General features: G+C 46.1%; 1 protein-coding gene across 2 annotated transcripts; it reads left to right on the top strand.

The window, feature by feature from the left end:
* Positions 1-10,303: 10,303 nt before the first annotated feature.
* NPL (N-acetylneuraminate pyruvate lyase) lies at positions 10,304-20,869 on the top strand. 2 transcript variants are annotated; one of them, XM_064148090.1, is made up of 12 exons: positions 10,304-10,476; positions 10,741-10,809; positions 13,016-13,089; positions 14,411-14,498; positions 14,890-14,947; positions 15,033-15,108; positions 15,984-16,076; positions 16,883-17,031; positions 17,218-17,261; positions 18,026-18,110; positions 18,927-18,966; positions 19,783-20,869. In XM_064148090.1, exons 2-12 carry the CDS (start codon positions 10,745-10,747, stop codon positions 19,932-19,934), a joined length of 924 nt encoding a protein of 307 aa, XP_064004160.1. In that variant the 5' UTR covers positions 10,304-10,476; positions 10,741-10,744; the 3' UTR covers positions 19,935-20,869. The 2 variants fall into 2 exon arrangements, with proteins under 2 accessions (XP_064004160.1, XP_064004159.1); XM_064148089.1 differs by having other exon boundaries at positions 17,215-17,261.
* The last annotated feature ends 305 nt before the right edge of the window (positions 20,870-21,174 follow it).

The following is a 21,174-nucleotide window of genomic DNA, read 5'->3' as shown; positions in this document are numbered from 1 at the left end:
AATGTACTTAGACAGAGCTTATATAAATGCATATGTTATACCTCTAATGGAAACAGTTGCTTCCCACAGAGAAGTCCTAAATGTGCTAATTAAACAGGCAGTAATTACTCTCTAGAGGTGCTGGCAAAGCAGTATTTCTCTGTACTGTTGTCTTAAGCGCAGGGAGTAGAGAAGAGGACACCTAAAACACTCCTTCATGAACCTCAGTGATGGCTTTCCACGCTATCAGCTTCTGCTGGAGAAGGGCAAGTCTGTGATACGATCACCTGTCATCTCCTTTTTTGTTCTCTATAGATCCTAACTATAACAAGCCCAGACAAGACCTTAATTAACATGCTAAGTAACAAAACTGCTTACCTCTGCTCTGCGGCAACACTGCAGCAGCTGCTGTCAGACTGATGTGAGCGCCACATAAGTCATCTTTGTTCCCAGAGGTAAGCAGATTACTTGCACAGTAAAGGTGAATCTTTGCTACTGACCTAATTGTCAGAATTAGAGAAGCTTGCAGTCTGGTCAATGACAACTTTGAGTCATGTCACAAGTGTGTGAGGGACAGAGAAGGACATCTGTCTACACTCTGGCCACTCGCATTCTAGCAAGTCGTCTCCATCCAGCTGCTCCAGGCAGTTCTGCTTTCTGCGTAAGCCTGTCAGAGCATCAGTTAGCCTTGTGTTTGATAAAGATTTTGATGTAAAGAGCTCAAGACTCTTCTCTTTTAAGTGGCATTTGCTTTTGTAACCACACACTCATCAGATGATGCAGAAGCCCTTCACAACACAGAAACTGAGCATGTGATGTTACTGTAGTTACTGTAAATAATAGTCCAAGGCAGCAAAAGTGTCTTTATATGCTGTTAGATGTTTTCTGCAAATTCATCTCCCCAGAGAAGCCTCTTACCTCCTTGCTCTAAAGAAAGGGAAAGCCTTCTAGCAAATTCCATTTTAGATCTTACTCTCACTTCTAGCAAGGAAAATGAGGTGTAACCATACTGTCTTCTGTTGCAGCTTGAATGTACCTGTTCCAAGGAGATTCCATGGTTTCCCTAGTAGCCTGGGCAAATAAAATCTCTTGAAAGAAAGAAAACGTTCCCAAAGGACATGAAGAGTTACCTAAAGCTGAACTGGTAAGCTTCTTGCTGGAGGTGTCTCTGGTGTCTCTTCAGGAGTATGAGCTGAGGAGCACTGTGATACATACTGGGTCAGGTGAGGTGGAAGCAAAATGAGGAACCCAGTACATAGGCCCTTGCAGTCAAATCACGGACAGATTTGTTGGCCTGCATGCATTAGTGATGTAGAGCTGCAGGAAAGTGTTCTCTTTTCTGGCCTGTTCATCCAGTTTACCACCCAAGCACAAATCAAAGCAGTTATCCTCACAGAGGGTTTGTCTCCCATGCTTCTTTCTGACCTTAGTCAAATGAATATGGATCATACTAGAACTTCTTTCCAACAGAAGGGCTTTTGCAGTGGATATGTGGCTTTGGTGACAATTTCTGTTATTTAGATGATACAAATAAGGCCTCCAGAGTTGCATTCTTTAAAACCAGCTCTCTGTCTTCTTTCTCAAGATGAGTCCATGCTGCTTTCTGCAGTAGATGGCACTGTTGTTTGTGTTCAGAGGTGAGCTTTACTTAAAGGCAAAAGACTCAAAACTCCTGGTTGCTGTTGATACCTTAATTCACTATGGTAGTTCTTTTTAGTGCTTTACATTTAAGCATAGTATCTGTTAGTTGACTGTTTATGGGAAGATTAAACACTTAAGCATCCTAATGCCTGTATCAGGAACAGTGTGGGCAGTAGGACAAAGGTTATTCTGCTCCTGTGCTTATCACTGGTCAGGCCACAGCTTGAGTCCTGTGTCCAGTTCTGGGCTTCTCAATTCAGGAGAGATGTTGAGGTGCTGGAAGGTGTCCAGAGAAGGGCAATGAAGCTGGTGAGCGGCCTGGAGCACAGCCCTGTGAGGAGAGGCTGAGGGAGCTGGGGGTGTGCAGCCTGGAGAAGAGGAGGCTCAAGGCAGACCTCATTGCTGTCTGCAACTCCCTGAAGGGAGGCTGTAGCCAGGTGGGGTTGATCTCTTCTGCCAGGCAAGCAGCAACAGAACAAGGGGACACAGTCTCCTGTGCTGGAGGAGGTCTAGGCTGGCTGTTAGGAGGAAGTTGTTGGCAGAGAGAGTGATTGGCATTGGAATGGGCTGCCCAGGGAGGTGGTGGAGTCTCCGTCCCTGGAGGTGTTGAAGAAAAGCCTGGCTGAGGCACTTGGTGCCATCGTCTAGTTGATTGGATAGGGCTGATAGGTTAGAGTGGATGAGCTTGGAGGTCTCTTCCAACCTGGCTGATTCTGAGAGTTTAAACTCGGATTCACAATCTGAGAGGTATTTCTTTTGCAGCTTTAGATTTAGAGCAGATAAAAATGAGGCAGATGCTGTACATAAAATGACACAATGTCAGCTTCTGAGATATCACTTGTGAATACCAGCCAGCCAAGATGGCATTTAACAGAATTTCAACACTGTAATAGGTGTTGCTTTTTGATTTTTTGCCATTATTTAGACTTGAGTACTTTCTATTTGTTCTGGAAACAGACTTGGTTTTGTCTTTGGAGAATGACATTTTATGTGGATATTTTTACTCATTTATTGCAGAGAGAAACTGAATCAAAACTGTAGTTTAATTATGCCCAACCCAGAAGGGTAGCTTGAGAAATGGTAAATCAGATGTCCAAAGTGTGTGTGTGTAGGCAGAGAAAAGTGTGACTTGGGGAAAGCAGGACAGGGATAGTAAGTTGCAGTCAGTAAAGCAAATGCTGGAAGTGTTAATACAGCCACAATAGAAAAGTGTGGAGGACACTGTCAGGGCCTTTTGCTTTAGTAGTTGAGCTGCCTCAGCAAATCAGTCATTTGGATAAAGAGTTCTTAACAGATATGTAAATCAAGTGTGTTGGCACATGGCAACAAAAAAGGATTTATAACTTACCCTGTTTTCAATGACCTTATGAAGTTCTTTAGGTAAGCTTTTGACTTTCACGTTCAAATTACATTAATCCTGTGAAGTGTGTTTTTAATCACTTGCTTTGGAAAAAGAGCAGCTGCTTTCTGTTGGTTTTCACTGGTGCCTTTATTATCTTCTGAGCTTTGGCACCACTGACACATCCCTGCTTATTTCAGTGGTACGTGAGAAGGCACTTTTCCAGTCAGCACACATCATGCTGCAGCTGCAGACAGCCTAAACTCTTCTTCTGCCTTCCCCAAAATTAGTAAGGCTGAATGTGAGTTCTTGTATTCAGATTCTCCCAAATTCCCACCACTTTTTAAGCCTGCCTTAAATGTTCAGGGTTTTTTTTCCATTGAAAGGAGAGGAAGTATTTTAAATGATGATAATAAAATAACTTCTTCTTTCTCTTACCTTTAAGACTAAACTCGCACAACACTGCAACACCTGGGGGAGTAGCATGAGGGTACATGGTGCTCATTTGCTGATGACTGTAGGAGGCATGAAGAGAGTCAGTAATTACCCACTGTGCTGTGTACTACTGCTGAACTCAACCTGTGCTGCTCTTCAAACCTCTGTGGAGTAGTTTCTGTATGGGGTTTGGTTGAAGCACACTCAGTGCCTTATCAGTGTACATAGCAGAGTCTTAGAACCTTTACCATCATTTTCTTAAGCAAATGCTTAAGCAAGGGCTACTTTGAAACACAAAACCATCATCCAAGGACTAGGGAAGAAGGTCAGTGTCAGTGAAGGCTGTCAGAAACACTGACTGTGGCTTTAAAAAGTGTGAGAAGATAGTCTCAACCCTGAACCATCAGAGAGATGAGGAGGTGATGGGCTGGGGCAATCCTAAGATGCCTCTACAATATCTCTGATCTAGTGTAAGACTTTAACCTCTTCCAGGCAGCTCTACACCACTGTATACCTCTTATAGGTTGCTCTAAAAGTGTTTAAATCAGCTCTAAAGAGCTGTAAAGACCTCTGTACTGCTGCAGTGAGGCAATCTCCTTGAAACATATCCCTCCACACACCTCTAAGCAGTCTCTCAATCACTCTAAAACTCTATAATGTTCAGCTCTAAACTGACAGTGGCTCTAAGCCTCTCTAACAATTTCTTACCCTCTTTAAAATATCTTTAAACTTCCTGTAAATAGCTCTAAAGATCTGAAAAATAAATCCAGATCCCTCCAAAACTCCTCAAGAGCACACACGGCAGTTCTGAAAGAGCTGCTTTCAAGAGCATTAGGGTCCTCTGAACTGCACTAATATCTTTCTAAACCTCCTCTAAGCAGCCTTCAGATTCATCTGATCTGATGCAGAACTCTTCACTTGAATATGCCTTTAAACCTCTCTAAAATACCACCAGACAGATATGAAACACTTGTGATGAGCTCTTAAAGAGTTAATATTAGACTCCCTAAATTACATCTTCTTACTTCACTAGCTGTAAAACATTCCAGGGTGCCACTAAACCAGTCCAGACAGCTTTAAACAGCTTCAGAAAAACTCTGAACTGCACTACACTGCTCTACAACCTATCTACACAGCTCTAAATCTCTTAATATCAGCTATAGACAACAGTGAGAGTTTATACATTCATAGACTGACAGAATGATTTGGAAGATACCATCAAGATCATTTAGTTTCAAACTCCCTGCCATGGGCAGGGACAGCTCCTAGAGAAGGCCTCATTGAATACCTCTAAATTCCTCTAAAATCTCCGCTCTACCTCTCTGAAAATCTTCTAAACAATATCTGAAATTCCCTCCACTGCTTCAAGCAGCAGCAAAATGCTCCAAAAGAAGGTGCCAAACCCCTCACAATCTCCTTGTAACTCTAGAACTCATTGCTGCAGTTCTGAAACTCCTGTTTGTAGAAGAATGGTGCTCAAACTTCTCTGCAGTCCTTCAAACAGCACTAAGCAGCTCCCCACTGCTCTAAATTGATCTAACCCTTCTAAACCCCATATAAAAGCAGTTCTGAGCAGCTCTAAAGTCTTGCAAAGCATGACAAAACTCCTTTACAGGAGTTTACAGTACGTGTAACAGCTGTAAACGCTTTCTAAAGCTCTTCAGAGCACCTGTAAACTACCTAAAGCCCCTCTCCGTTACTGTAAGCTGCACTAATGTGTCTCTAAATATATCTAAAATGCCTCTAAATCTGCTGTAGGCTCTCAACTCCTCTACACGGCTCTGAAATTCCTCTAAGCGGTTTAAGCAGTTCTTAAACTCTTCTGGACCAATCTGTAACTCCTAGAGACTGTTTTAAGTAGCTGTAAAGCACTTCAAGCTACTGTGAAATGTATTTCAGATGCTGTCAGCAGCACAGAGTGACTCTAAAATTCTTAATATGCTGAACTTTAAATGTCTCTGCAGAGCTCTGAATAACCTCTAAACGTTATGAAAATCAGTGTTTTGGTACCAGGACTGCTGAGGTTCTTCATGACCTGATTGATGGAGCAGAGTACCCTCGGGAAGTCCACAGAGGAACCTGGATGGGCTGGAGAAATTAACTGAAAGGAACATCATGGATTTCAACAAAGGGAGGTGCAGTGTCCTGCAGCAGGGACAAGTCCCTGCACCAGTAGAGACTGGGAGCCCCCCGGCTGTAAAGCAGTGTGCCCAAAGAGGACCTGGGGTCCTGGTGGACACCTGGATGAACATGAGCCAATAGTGTGACCCTGCAGTATCCTACATTAGTAAAAGAGTTGCCAGCAGGTCAAGGAATGTCTGCTCAGCACTGGTGAGATAGAGGAGGGCCAACCAGATCCTGGGCTGCATCAGGAGAAGTGTGGCAAGCAGGGCCAGGGAGGTGATTCTCCCCTTCTACTCTGCTTTGCTGAGACCCCACCTGGAGTACTGCTTCCAGTTCTGGAGCCCCTATTCCAAGAGGGATGTGGAGATGCTGGAGTATTCTAGAGAAGGGCCATGAGGATGCTCAGAGGGCTGCAGCAGCTCTGCTATGAGGACAGACTGAAAGAGTTGGGGCTGTGCAGTCTGGAGAAGAGGAGGCTCCCAGGTGACCTTCTTGTGGCCTTCCAGGATCTGAAGAAGCTTACAAAAAAGCTGAAGAGGGGGTTTTTAGGCTGTCAGGGAGTGACAGGACTGGGGGGAATGGAGCAAAGCTGGAGGTGGGGAGATTCAGCCTGGCTGTGAGGAGGAAGTTGTTGAGCATGAGAGTAGGAGCCTGGAATAGGTTGCCCAGGGAGATGGTTGAGGCCTCATGGCTGGAGGTGTTTAAGGCCATGATGGATGAAGCTCTGGCCAGCCTGACCTAGGATAGGGTGTTCCTGCCCCTTGTGATCCCTTCCAACTCTGACTGATTCTATGATGGTATGAACTGGAGAGTTGGGTTCCCCACTAAAAGAAGACAGACTTCCCAGAGTGAGTCCAGTGGAGGGCCCTGAAGATGGTCATGAACTTGGCGAATGTATTACAAGGAGAGGCTGAGAGAGCTGGGACTGCTCAGCCTAGAGAAAGAAATTGCTCATGAGGGATGGAAAAGCAGAGAAGAGGAGATTCTGGAAATTTCTGGGCCTCGAAAAGAAAAATCCATGTGCTTTGTGAGAGCTTGCCAATAAAGCCAGCCCCCTGAAAAAGTGACCTCTGCATGTGCGCAGCCCACAGTGAGCATACTTTGGAGTGGAGGAGGAATACCATGAACCCAGACTCCTGAGATTATTATGTGACCACATGAAAAATGTGCTCCCAGAGCACACAACAACAGGGGATTGTTCCCTACTGCAGGCACTGGATGCTCTCCAAGCATGCTCTGATTGAAGATCTGAAAGTGTAAATGCTTTATTGCACCTCTGAGTCTGGGAAACTCAAATTATTTTCCCCAGGAAACAAACCAGGACCACAGGAGACCTGCGAGCTGCTGGCTTTGGGACATAATCAAGAAAGACCAATTGGTGTCTTTTTGGTGGTCAGTCTGTGCGCTTTATATGGTCTTTCACAGCCTCCTTTCTTCTGAGTCTGTTCAGTATCAGCCTTAACCCTGTGCAGGGCACAGCTTTGTCCTTTAGAAGTGCTGCTGGTGGTCTGCTGGTCACATCTGCTGTGAGAAGGCTTGGGACCCAGACCAGCGGTGGTTCTGGTGGGTTGCAGGAGGATTGTGTTGTGCACAGCTGCCCTCTACCATGGGGCTCAGACTGCACTGCACATGCTACACGTCTGGTAAAACCACAGGTTGGAGAAGAAAACTGAAGCCATGTAGTCCAAAGTTCTCTGCCCATTTTGCAGTTCATTTGCAAGGCAATTTTTGTGGATTCAGCCATAGCAGTCTGAGGCTTGCTTAAAGTGTGAGCAAGCACACAGACTTGGAATGGCACAATCTGTACATTGGTATTTCTTGATCACATCATATTTATCCTTTCAGGAACTACACAAAACACAAACTGCTGTGTTTGTGTCAGGAGTAAAGCTTTCTTGTAAAGCTCTTCGATTAACTTTTGTCCTGTCATCTACTTCAACCATGGTTGCCTTCTTCATTTTGATACCCATGGAAGGTGTGACTTCAAACAGACTTTGAAGTACTGTATTGGCAACATTGTAGTTGTGCCGTGCGTATATTAACAGCCAGTTATCCACTGGCTTTGACAGATTAAGGGAGCTCCTAGTTTCCTTTGACCCCAGTCAGCCAGCTGAGGGTTGTAATGAAACACAATTCCTGATTGGAGTATCTTTTTCTCTGAACAACTCTTCCTGGAAAGCATAATAAATCAGAATTGAAGTTTAAACCCCAGCCTGGGAGTTCTTTCTGAACATTTTCATCATTTTGGGTGTAGTCTCTGCATCTTCCAATTTCATGTTGCCTTTGCTCAGGTGGCAGCTGTGTTTGAATAGACAAGTCTTTCATCATATTAAAATCATTATGCATCTTCTCAGTTAATCCTGTTAGGAAGCACAGCTCTGGAATGAAAATTGCAGGGCCTGTCAAGACCAATGGCCCTCCTCTTAGGTTGACTGCCTTGGCATAGCCTGACCTCCGTTTGCCCTTCTCACAGAGCAATGGGGATCCTCCCAGCTCTCCGACTCTGTCCCAGAGCCAGGGCACTGCACTGGGGCTGGGGGTGCCTCCACACCAGAAATGGGCAGAGGATGAGGGAAAATGCAGCTGAAGTCCTCGTGGTGCCCTCACAATGCAGGTGACACCTAGGATGTGTACATAGGAAGGCCAAAATGAAGCAGGTTTTCCCCTTCTCATTTCTATGCATCTTGTGGCTTTTGGTTCAATGCTGGATTTTGTGGTGGTTTGGGTGTTACCTCCCCTCTCCCCTTAAGAAATTACCCAGACTAGACTCAGCCAGCTGGAAATTAAGGAATGAAGCTTTGTATTTTCAGCATAGCACAAGATACAAGCAGATAGTTATAATTTATACATCTATGAACAGACAAGTTAAAAAGCCATACAGAAACCCAACAGCCCTCTCAGAAACCAGGGTCCCCAGGAGGGGCTCCCAACCACCCTTCCACCTGCTTTCCACCCCTCTACCTTATCCCAGAGTTTACCTTTATGTGCAAGGTGAGTTTGTAGGATCAGCCAGGGAGGTTAGAAAGCAGAAGGATTAGTTACACAGAAAGTAGGGCAGGGAGACAAGTACAGGCAGCCAGAGACACACAGCAACTCTTAACCTATGTTTTGTGTTCTTGTTTTTATCCATCTCAGCAAGCCTCTGAGTGAAGTAGATATGACCACTGTTCCTTTTCACAGCCTATCATCTAATTCCTCTCACTAAAACAGTTCAGCTAGCCTCCAACTAGCACAGATTTTTTTGGTATGTGAGATTCTATTTGATGATAATATTTCAATGATTACCCTTAAATTACTGAGCTTAAATTACAGTCACATCTTTGTTTTTGTGTGAGGGCAGATAAAAGATGAAATGTGACTAATATGCATGGGGAAAATAGTAGTATTTGAATTAGAAATGCTCTTTATCACAGTTCCCAAGCCTTGGCAAGCTTCTGCCATGCCCTCTGGTGTTTGTTGCCTTTAAGACACAGCAGTGTGGGTTCACTTCCTCACTTGCCATGGTGAGCCCTATGAAATCCTTCATTGTGTTATTTACTTGTAAAAAGGTATTTGTTCTCCTGGTTTTAAGTTTGCAAATAGTCGTTAATAATGCAAACAAGCCTTAGGTGTTAAACATGGGTATGTTGCTCATCTGCTGGCATCCTGGCCTGGACTGGCAATAGTGTGACCAGCAGGACCAGGGCTGTGGTTGTGTCCCTGAATTCAGCAGTGGTGAGGCTGCACCAGTTTTGGGGCTCTCACTCCAGGAAGGACTTTGAGGTGCTGGAGCAGATCCTGAGAAGGGCAACAAAGCTGGTGAAGGGCCTGGAAATTAAAATCATAGAATCAAGCAGGTTGGAAGAGACCTCCAAGCTCATCCAGGCTAACCTAGCACCCAGCCCTATCCAATCAACCAGACCATGGCACTAAGTGCCTCAGCCAGGCTTGGCTTCAACACCTCCAGGCACAGCAACTCCACCACCTCCCTGGGCAGCCCATTCCAATGCCAATCACTCTATCAAAAAATCCCTCTTAACTTCCAGCCTAGACCTCCCCTGGCACAACTTGAGACTGTGTCCCCTTGTTCTGTTGCTGCTTGCCTGGCAGAAGAGCCCAACCCCACCTGGCTACAGCCTCCCTTAAGTCTTGTGAAGAGCAGCAGAGGGACCTGGGGATGTTTATCCTGGAGGGGAAGAGGCCGAGGGGTGACCTGAGTCTGCTCTCTCGTACTCCCTAAAGGGAGGTTGGAGCCAGGTGGGGGTTGGTCTCTTCTCCCAAGGAACAAGCGGTAGGACAAGAGGAAATGGCCTCGGGTTGCCTCAGGGGAAGATGGATGAGGAAAAATTCCTTCCCCCAAAGGGCTGTCAAGCCCTCGAACAGGCTGCCCAGGGCAGCGGCGGAGTCCTTCTCCCCGGGCAGCTTTTGAAGCTGTGTGGATGTGCTGAGGGACAGTTTGGTGGTGACCTGGCAGTGCTGGGCTAACGGTGGGACTCGATGATCCCAAGGGTCTTTCCCAACCCAAGCGGCTCTGTGTGCTCTGGCGCGCAGGGTGTAGGCGGTAAGGGTCTGTGTGCCGGTGGCTGTTTCAGCGGGACACGGCGGGGAGGCAGCCCGCGGGTGGCGAGGAGATGGCTGCCGTGGCGAGCGGTCAGCTGACGCCGCTCCCCCGCCCTCCGGCCGCCTCCAGCCCGCTGAGGCCGGGCGGCGCCGCGGCAGCGCCCCCTGCCGCCGAGCCGTGGCGGAGGGGAGCGCCCCGGCCAGCGGCGCCGCCCCGGAACCGCCGTGCAGCCGCCGCTGGCAGCCGCCGAGGCCAAGGCCGGCGCGCCGGGCTCTGAGCCGCTGCCGCCTGCGGCCGCAGCTGCCTGGGCTGGCCCCGCGGCTGGCTGGAGGTCTGCAGTGAGGCAGCGTCAGGGTGTCCTACTCAGGGGAAGCGTTTTGAGCCCGCTTCTCTCCGCCAGGCTTCCCGGCGCCACCAGGTAGGTGTTAGACCACAGCCTACACCGGGCAAAAAGAAAGGTAAAATAGATGTCTGTGAGCGCCTGGGGCTCCCGGTCCTGTCTGGGGATGGCTGCGATAAGCTGTTTGCCAACGGTAACAAAAAGAATTCTCTTTCCAGAATTAACTGCCTTGCAAAGTCTCCTTCTTCTGAACTCTACTTGTCCAGTTCTGCTTTTGACAGAAGTTGAACGACACTTCCACGAAGATGCTAATCATGTTAATATCATCTCCTTCCCAAACAGCTCAATGACACCCAGAAAGAAGTTACAGGGTCTTGTAGCTGCTACAGTCACTCCTATGACTCCCGATGGGTGAGTTCTCAAAGCTGCACTGATGACTGTTACCTTAGACTTCTGTTTTCCATAGTTCTAATTCAGACATGAGAAGCTTTGTGTTTGTTTCGGAAGAAGAATCACATCTCTGATGGGATGAGGAAACGAACAGCTTAATCCTGATAGCACTAGAGTGGGTTCCCTTCGCCTCTGTCTGCATCCTCCTGTTGCCCAGCAAGTTCTGTATGCCTGGTTCTGGAGAGCTTGGCTTGGTCTTCTCTTTCTGCTGCTTTTGTAGGTGGAAATTAAATCATAGCAAGGTTCTACAGGTAGACTATTGCCTTGTGTTCCCATTTGGTAAGAAAAACCACAGCCCAGTTTAATCACAGTTAAATAGTGCTCTTAAGAGCTAGAAAATAATTGTCCAAAGCTGCTTTTTGGACTTTTCCTTACCCTAGATACCTGAGACAACATATTCATGTGAATATATGTGTGCATGGGATTAGTCTAAACCACCCAAAAATATTGCAAGGGCTACAAGGCTCTGAAAATAGCATCAAATCAGGAACAGTGTGGCCAGTAGGACAAGGGAGGTTATTCTGCCCCTGTACTCAGCACTGGTCAGGCCACACCTTGAGTACTGTGTCCAGTTCTGGGCCCCTCAATTCAAGAAAGAAACTGGAAGCTGAAAATTCAGCCTTTCTCAAAGCAGTGATACCAAACAGACATCCTCCCTACTGCATTTTGATGTTGCAAGACAGAGTTGTTGGAGTCAGCAAAGAAATGTGAGCTGCTCTGATGGAGGATGTGTACATGATCCTTCTCTGTGTTTCTGGAGGGACCTGGTGGTGACTTGCTAGTAGTCCTCTGAAACTGAGCCTTTGCTTCTGAAAAGTACTGTAAATCCTGGTAATGCTCAGCCAAGAAACTCCATTGCAGTCACTGCTTCCTTTCTTGCTTTTAAGAAACTTCTTTCTGATTTCATTTTGTGTTACGACTCAACTACCTCCTCATTACGAGAAGGACATTGAGGTGCTGGAGCTCGTCCAGAAAAGGGCAATGAAGCTGATGAGGGGGTCTAGAGAACAGGTCTGGTGAGAGGCAGCTGAAACAACTGGGATTGTTTAGTCTGAAGGAAAGGAGACTGAGGGGAGACCTTCTGACTCTCTACGACTCACTCAAATGAGGTTGGAGCCCAGTGGGGTCAGTCTTTTCTCCCCAAGTAGCAAGATACAAGATGAGAGGAAACGGCCTCAAATTGCAGCAGAGGACCTGTGGGTTAGACATGAGGAACAATTTCTTCCCCAAAAGGATTGTCAAGCTCTGGAACAGGCTTCTTAGTGCAGTGGTGGAGTCCCCATGCCCTGGAGGGATTTCAAAGCTGTGGGAGGTGGTTTAGTGGTGGATTTTGCAGTGTTGGATTAATGGTTGGACCTGATGATCTTAAAGGTCTTTTTCAGCCTAAATGATTCTATGTCTCACTATCTACCTTTGTATTTCAAATGTATTGCAACATATTATTTGGAGAATGACCTGAGCCTGCTGTCTGGAATGCATGACCCTTGTAAGAAATGTTCTGGGAATGTAGTTATGACATTTAGGTGATGTGTGAACCCAGTCAGAGTCTCAGAATTGACTTTCAGACTATAGGGTTGGTCTGTATGTGTGATAAATGGAAACACTGATACACAAAATAAGTTCATCCTGTAGAAAAGATAAAGGTAGAATTCAGTTTCCCCCTTTTGCCAGGGAAGCCTCTTGTTTCCCTTATCCTTCTATGAGAGAGAGAGGTCAAAGTCACATCCAGCAGATGCTATTTCACAGTCTGTGTCCAGCAGTTGCAAGTGTGGTTTAACTATTTGCCAGCCTTTGCACAAATACCTTTGTGCTCCTGAGAACTCATTTCTGTCATGGGTTACAAAGCTTTACTGCATCTTCTTTCTTAACTTCCCCCCAAGTCCTTGCTCTGATGAGCCTGCAGTAATTACAACCAGTTGAGATACAGGGTTGGAAGAGTGAACTGCTTGTCAGGAGCAAGAGAAGCTGAAAGGAAGAATTCAGGCCTGACTTGATACTTGAAAAGCTAAACACTTGCTGAGAGCATCATATCTTGGGGAAGTTTGTGTATGCACAAATGTGAGGCTTCCAAAACATATCTTTCTTTTGTTTTCTTGAGCTCTAAGTGCAAGGTATTTGTGGGGTAAACTGGTGGCAGTTGAGGTTGCTGAGGTTCTTTTCATTGCAGACAAATCAACCTTTCAGTGATCGGTCAATACGTGGATTATCTGGTAAGCCAGCAGAACATCAAGAGCATCTTTGGTAAGTCGACTGGAAGAGTTGCACCCCTTTTGTCTGGATGGCAATCCTGTGATACATTGCCTGATAGGGAGGGACTGTGGGTATGGGGTCATTCTGGGCATTTATCTTCACCAGTGGAGAGTGGAAGGCAATACTGAAGGCTTCTCCTTTTGCCTATACCCCATTTCTGTGTGGGATAAAAGAAGCATTGCTTTCATACAGAGATTTTCCCTGAGATGAATGGATGAGCTGTGTTGGCAGAGGAGACACAGCTGAATGATTCTGCCTTTTGCCTGGGCAAGGTGCAGGTGAAAAGGGGAAATTACTCTAAGATAGAAGAGGACAGATTTAGACTGGGTGTTAGGAAGAAATTCTTCCCAGTGAGGGTGGTAAGACACTGGAACAGGTTACCCAGGGAGGCTGTGGATGCCCCCTCCCTGGAGGTGTTCAAGGACAGGCTGGTCTAGTGGAAGGTGACTCTGCTCATTGTGGGGGCGGTTGGCACTGGACAGTCTTTGAGGTCCCTTCCAACCCAAACCATTGTGTGATCTGATTGGAAACCTATCATCTCAGGAGTCCAGAAAATTCAGTGAGCTCCTCAAAGCCAGGTGGGGTTCTTTAGGAGATTGCAGTACACTGGGTGATACCTGAATGGTATCACTGTTCCTATCTTGCTGTTCTGCTTCCACCTCAGGGACTGTTGTGGAGGCAGGAGGACTGACAGAGTAGAGAATACAGCATCTGTTAAACCACACTCATTCACAGCCTGCCATAATTAAGTAAGCTGAAGTCAGTGCTAAGGTTTTGGTTCAAAACTTCAGTCAAAAGAGTGGCAGGATGCGGAGCAGAGGGAGGTAGTGGCTTCAGCTGCCTCAGTTTAATCTGATGTTTGTGACTGAACATAGATACTCTTTTCCAGGGATGCTCTGGCCTAGGTAGCACACAAAGTTCTGCTTACCACAGAGACACCAAATTTCAGGTCAGGCTGTTGGAGTGGAGAATAGACACGCATTGCCTGGCTAACTGCACTTGCCACAGCCTGACTCACTGCAGGGAGAAGGAGGTAGTGTCTGTGGGGAGCAGATGGCTGAGGAACAGTTTCCCAGTTTCAGCAGCTAATTCTGCCTCCTCCCTCTCACCATTGCTGCTCCTGAAACACTCAAGAGTTCCAACACAGCATTCAGTAATGGTAGCACTGCAATCCTCAGGCAGATGCTGATGTGGGCCACTGCTATCTTAAAATGAGTTGGGGAAAAAAAAATCTGCTTAATACCATTGTCTTCAGTAAAACCAGTATGTATAGGCCAGGCCTCAGCAAGTGTGTTGTGTTGTGTTGCAACAGTGAATGGCACAACAGGAGAAGGACTGTCCCTTAGCACCCAGGAGAGGAAGCAGCTGGCCGAAGAATGGGTGTGCCAAGGAAAAGAGAAGTGAGTAGCTGAGAGTGAACAGGAGATTCCATAGCTTGTATTGTGTTGTGATGGAGGCATGCCTGACTACGTAGCCACATTTGCTGATGCTTTGGTTTGGAGTATTTTGTGGTTGGGCTTGCTTCCCCCAGCTTCTTTCTCACAGAAGTCTGTGATTTTGTTACTGTCTATGAACTGGTGTCCAGTTCAACTGCTTAGAGAATTTGCAAGAGTGCTTCTCTTTGGTACATTGGGAGCAAGGGGACAAAATAGGGTTGTAGAGATAAAAAAGGCTGTGTCTTTGTTGTGTTAGGACAAAAGGGCTGTTTACTCTTGAGAAGAAATGAAAGTGAACCCAATCTCCCTGTTTATGCCCTATGAGCATCTCTGAACTTTTTTGTTTCTTGTGCAGATTGGATAATGTCATCATTCATGTGGGAGCACTGAGTCTGCCAGAGTCCCAGGAGCTGGTGTGTATATGGTGTGATTCCTTTTCAGTATGTGTGTGATACACAGCAAACAGATGAACCTTCAGATACTTTCTCTCCTTTACAGGCAAGACATGCAGCAGCCGTAGGTGCTAGTGCTATTGCTGTCATAGCCCCCTTCTTCTTCAAACCCACAAACAAAGGTGAGTGGATCTAATTGCCCTGCTGAGTCTATTTTACATTGCCCTGCAAACCTTTTGAGGATCAGTGCCATATTTGAGCCAGCAAAGTGCTCTCATAGCCAAGAAGGCCAATATCGGAGTGCATTAAGAAGCATGAGGCCAGCAGATCAAGGAGGGGGTTCTTCTCTCCCAATACTCTGCCAGAGTGAGGCCATATCTGGTGTATCAAGACCAGTTCTGGACTTTGCAGTTCAAGAGAGACATGGAACTACCAGAGAGAGTCCAACAGAGGGCTAAGAAGAAGCTCAGGGGATGAGGAAAGGCTGAGATGCAGTGAACAAGGTTCTCAGAAATGTCTTTGATTCCTAGAACAGTACAAATAAAGTTGTCCAACAACATCACCACTGAGCAGTACTGCAGGGAGGTGGATGTGAGCTTGATCCCTTGCCCTCTGTTGTGTGCAGGTGATCCAGATCAGACCACGATGGTCTTGCATTGTGAGAGCAGAGTTTAACCTATGAGAGAATGAGTGTGAATTGCTGCAGTTTTTTTGGTCTAAAACAAATACCAGCTTTGCCCCCCATAAGATTTTGCACTGAGTTTTGTTCCATTTAATCATAGAATCCACCAGGTTGGGAGATACCTCCAAGATCTTCCAGTCCAACCTATCACCCAGCCCTGTCCAATCAACCAGACCATGGCACTAAGTGCCTCAGCCAGGCTTTTTTTGAACGTCTCCTGGGGTGGCAACTTGGCAGGTTTTATATGGCTCCCTGTGTATATTATACAAGCTGTAGGTGGTCTCTCCATGGCTCCTGGTTGCTCTGAATCTGACTTCTTGTTCCCCCACAGATAATCTCCTTCTCTTATGTGGGTCCTTGCTTGCTTTCTTCCAGATGAGCTTGTTGCTTTCTTACAGAAGGTTGCATCTGAGGCCCCTGAAGTTCCATTTTATTACTATCACATTCCTCCTCTGACAGGTGTGAAGAGTAAGTACTGCTTCATCAGCTCTTCCTGAGCAACTTGAGTAATCCCAGGGACTACTGTGATTAGTCTACCAGTAGTATGTCACCTCTGTTCACCTCATATGCAAGCTGAGGTGGAAAGGATCCTTTCTGAAAATGAGAGGTGAATCCAAGGCTGGAAAATAAATTGAATTGCTCTCAATTGCAAAAAACCCTTGGCTTTTAAGTACTGAACAACTGGGATGGAGGAGGTGATGCTGACCTTGGCTTTGTACTTAGGTGGACTAGGATAGGTAATTTCCATGGATAACCATAACTGAATTACATGACAGTGGCCACTGTCTCTTGACTGCATAGTCATGTTTGCTAGTCAGTTATGTGTGAAACCACAGCACTTCACAAGTCTTGTTTCTAGCAGAGGAATGGGCAGTAAAATACAGTTCTTCAGTTGCTTCCTCTACACAGCAGGTTGTGATCTTTCTGGGAGTATTTGTATTTATTTAGATATATTTACATATTTTTAAAATACACATTTATATATTTTTACATATATTGATGCCAGTTCATTCCTAACTGTAGGCTTCTGGTGTGTTTCCCTTTTGATCTGGTAGAAGGAATGCTTCAGAGAGGGTGGAAAAATGTCTTTTGGCTAAGTCTCAGAAACAAACCACACTGAAGATGTCTTACTGCTTGTTTTAGAGCTCTATAGTTTAGGCTTAGACCAGAAGTGAACAGCTTGTAAACCAGCAAGTCACCTTCTTGAGCACAAGACAGGGCAGTCTCCCAGAAAGAGAGTATGTTTCTTCAAATGAGACTGCTCTTCTGTACAGTTCGTGTTGAAGAGTTGCTGGATGGAATAAAAGAGCGGATTCCCACCTTCCAGGGCGTGAAGTTCAGCGACACAGACCTCTTGGACCTTGCACAGTGCATAAACAAGAATGAGGGAGAACAATTTGAATTTCTCTATGGGGTGGATGAGGTAAGAGAGTCTTAAAACTTGTTTTTTCTGTGGCATTCTCTTTCTTCAGTGTTAGGGGAAAAAAGTAACTCTGGACATTCAGTGCCAGGTGGTCTTGCTGCTCCTTCCCACCACCTCTTTTTTTTTTCCTTTTGTTATGTGAAGTAAAAATTCTTTTCTTTTCTCCCCCCCACCCCAAACTAGCAGCTGCTGGGTGCACTGGCAATAGGGGCAAATGGAGCAGTTGGAAGGTCAGTATGGCTTGGCTTCCTTCCCCTCAAAACTTGCACGCCGTATTGTTGTACCTTCCACTATCTGTGCAGTGTTCCTCTCAGTATCTTCAGTTGCTGCAGTGGAGAATTTTGCAGGGTAGGGCTGTAGAGTGGCAAGCAGACAGACAAGCTAACTCCAGTGCTAGAGATGAGACAGCTGTATCACCTGGGGCCTCAGGTTATGTTCCTTTGAGTGATTATTGCTGCAGCCTGTAAGCTGACCCAAAGGTTTCAACATCTTTATCCTCGCAGCAACTTTCTGAAGTAGGGAATCACTTTTATCTTTTCCATGTGGAAAACCTAGACAGGTTAAAATCATTAGTCCACATGAGAAGTTTGTAAGAAAAAGGGCTCTGCCAAGTTTAATTTCTGATTTGTCTTCTGCCCCTCACAACAGGCTCTTTAGACAAATTACTGCTTGATATCTCTGTTCTTGTGTAGCTACTCATTAAATGAAACAAGGAGCTGGGAAATCAAGGGACTGACTTTCTCTGTGTTATTCAATTATGTCTTTTTAATCTTGAAAAGTGGTTCCTTTTGGAAAGAACTGAGAAGAGAGATCTGTTCTGCACACTCTTCTGTGGGCCTTGGCATACTTCAGATGCATGACAGTATAAGCTGCATGTAGATTGCATGAATCTCTATCGTAATAATGGTGTTGTTATAATGTCACCACAAAAGCCTGTGGCTGCTTCTTTTGTTTTAGTGGTTCTGAGCTCCTCTCTATTTTTGTTTTTTGTCAGTACATACAACTACTTGGGCCAAAAAAACAATCTGATGTTGCAAGCCTTTGCAAAGCCAGACCTTGCGTTAGCACGCAGGTATCAGGTACAGTATCCTTACCATCCTCGCCAGTGTGCACTTGCAGCCCAGAAAGCCAAGCAGAGCCTGGGCTGCAGCAGGAGAAGTGTGGCCAGCAGGACAGAGGAGGTGATTCTCCTCCTCTACTCCACTCTGGTGAGACCCCACGTGGAGTACTGCTTCCAATTCTGGAGCGCCTATTCCAAGAGGGATGTGGAGATGCTGGAGTGTGTCCAGAGAAGGGCCAGGAGGATGCTCAGAGGGCTGCAGCAGCTCTGCTGTGAGCACAGACTGAAAGAGTTGGGGCTGTGCAGGCTGGAGAAGAGGAGGCTCCCAGGTGACCCTCTTGTGGCCTTCTAGGTTCTGAAGGAGGCCTAAAAAAAAGCTGGGGAGGGACTTTATAGAATATCAGACAGGGCCAGGACTGGGGGGAATGGAGCAAAGCTGGAGGTGGGGAGATTGAGACTGGCCATGAGGAGGAAGTTGTTGAGCATGAGAGTGGTGAGAGGCTGGAATGGGTTGCCCAGGGAGGTGGTTGAGGCCCCATGGCTGGAGGTGTTTAAAGCCAGGCTGGCTGAGGCTGTGGCCAGGCTGCTCTAGGGTAGGGTTTCCCTGCCTATGGCAGGAGAGTTGGAACTGGCTGATCCTTGTGGTCCCTTCCAGCCCTGACTGATTCTATGGTTCTGTCAACTCTGTCATATTTCCATAAACTGACTGGGTGGCTGAGGGCTCTTCTCAGAGCTGTGCAATAATTGGATACTATGTAAATATCATAACGGTTCTGGATGCTTTTACACCTTAAGACTTTGCAGGAGTTAATAAACTGCTCTCTGTCTTTTCTAGTTTCTTACAGGAGAGTTTCTCAACTTTGTCATCAAGCTAGGTAAGCCCAACTCCACCTCCTTCCCTCCTTGTGTCTAAAAATGCAAACTTGGTGCTCCAGGAGCTCTCATGTTGCTGTACCCTCAGAACTTCCTTCCTGGAATTTTTTTGCAGTGTGAAAATGTTGTGTCTGCTGTTTCTGAGTTATTAGCAGCTGGTAACAAAGGGAGCTGACCAAGCATCCCTAACAGATTCCAGTCTCACTTCCTTCCTTCCTTCTGTGACATCTCTGTGTGTTACCCTTTTTCTTATTCTGACTCTTTCTGTGGGTTGTTTTTATGATGTTGTTCTGTCTCCAAAAGCTCATTTCTAGCCTTGTTTCTGAAATGTTTCTGAAACACCTCTGATATTTCTCTCTCCTCCCTTGCTATGATATAAGATTCAAGGCTCTACAAGGCCAAAGCATTTTAGAACTGAATGACCTTTAGAAACAAAACCAAGTTTTAATATAAAAAGCAATTATTGCTTTTGTATTTACTATAAAACTCAAGTCAGAGTAGCATAGGGAGAAGAGAACTGTCCACTGTGTCTTTGTTGTACATGTGCAAGCCCCAGTGAATGTAGCTGAGCTTTAGAGCTTGATTGAATTTCTTGGGTTAAAAGTCAGAGGAAATGGATAATTATTTAGCCTGATAAATAAAGAGGCTACCACTGAATTTCCAGAGATACAGAGTGGCCTCCTGAAGTTTCTCAGGGTGGTTTTAGCTGGTACCTAATATCATCGCACAACAACAGGATGTTAGGACTCTCAGAGCTTGGCTCTGTGTGAGCATAATGATCTCTCAGTGCACTGATTTTGCTGATTTTGTCCACCCAGGTTTTGGTGTTGCCCAAACTAAAGCTGTCATGACTTTTGTTTCTGGCATTCCCATGGGACCTCCACGGCCTCCCCTCGTTGGTGCCTCTGATGAGTTCATCGTCAAGGCAAAAGCCAAGCTGGATAGCATTGTGTGGCCTGATGGCAACTAATGTTTGCTTCCATGTCAATCTGGAAGTGAAGGTTCCTTTTCTGGGATTCTCTGCCACATGGCACACTGCCCCCACGATGGGCTATGATTTCTTTCAGGGAATTGGCAATGCGCCCCAGCCCCTTCCTGCTAGGGCTGGCTTTGTTGTGCACATGCAGCCCTTTTCAGCATAACTTCACTCTGCTCCCCTGGAGCTCTGCACTTTCTAGGACTAGCTGGTATCTTTTAATGAAAAAAAGCAAGTTTTCCTCAGTTAGAGGATTCTCACTCCTTTTGTCTAGACAGGAGGAAGATCTGTCTCCATCCTCCCCCCAGCTAAATGATGTCCTTTTCCTTCATGAGCACTGCACTGTGTGTTTAAACAGTGGTATGACACTGGTTGCACGCACCAATCTCTTAATGGCAGAGTCTCTGGGACAGTGAATATGTGAAATTCTCTTTTGTCTTATCTCACTGCTTTTATATATCTTTACTGAATGCAAATTAAAGAAAAAAAAGGCAACACTTTTTGCAACAGAAACCTTTCATCTCTCTGATGAGCAGATAATTGTCCATCTTTTTCCTTGCGGTGGAAGTGAAGCCGTAACTGAGCTGTGCATCTCTCCACTGCAATGCAGAATGATGTCTTCCACGTTAGAACGTGACCTACTGTGAGATTAAAACATGCTCGTTTGCACTCAGGGCTTCTCTCTCCACCAGCTTGAGCTCTTACTGTCTGAGAGAATGTGTAGCTGACAAGTGTGGGGTCCCTTGCCCTCCACTCCTCGCCCCGTATCTCCTGAATGATTGCAGGGGATGATTGGAATAGGGGAAGAGAAGGTGGTAAAGGTGTGTCACTAACTTTCTGTAACACAAAAGCATGACAAAATGTACTGGCTTCCCCTTGCTGTGTAACCACTGAAGACAAAACACAATAATAAAGGCTTCCTTACCTTCTCTTTGATTTAGCAAGAAATTTAGGGAACCTTGTCTTTGTGGGTGAGGGCAAGAGAGCTGACTCAGTGCTGGGTGCTGTGGGTGGGCAGAGGCTGCTGTGCACGATCCCTGGGTCTGGAGCAGATGAGGCCGGGGGGCTACTGCACTGCTCTGCCTCTGAGGACATGAGAACTGCTTCCTAGGCCCTTGAAAAACAAATCTGAGTGCTGCCACGCTGATTGTAAGCCACATTTCAGTACAGGGCACATGATGTGCTGCTGATTGACACCAAGTTAGGTAGCAGTGCTGATTTGCTTGAGGGTAGG

The sequence above is a fragment of the Pogoniulus pusillus genome, chromosome 8 (genome assembly GCF_015220805.1).
Source record: "Pogoniulus pusillus isolate bPogPus1 chromosome 8, bPogPus1.pri, whole genome shotgun sequence".
Taxonomy (NCBI): Eukaryota; Metazoa; Chordata; class Aves; order Piciformes; family Lybiidae; genus Pogoniulus; species Pogoniulus pusillus.
The sequence above is the reverse complement of the archived record's forward strand: the minus strand, read 5'-3'. Positions and strand labels throughout refer to the sequence as shown.

Coding starts and splice junctions, on each gene's coding strand:
- NPL (XM_064148089.1), top strand. CDS start 10,745: ATGACACCCAGAAAGAAGTTACAGGGTCTTGTAGCTGCTACAGTCACT. Junction 15,109..15,983: donor CTTCAAACCCACAAACAAAG/GTGAGTGGATCT, acceptor GCTTTCTTCCAG/ATGAGCTTGTTGCTTTCTTA. Junction 18,967..19,782: donor CAACTTTGTCATCAAGCTAG/GTAAGCCCAACT, acceptor TTGTCCACCCAG/GTTTTGGTGTTGCCCAAACT.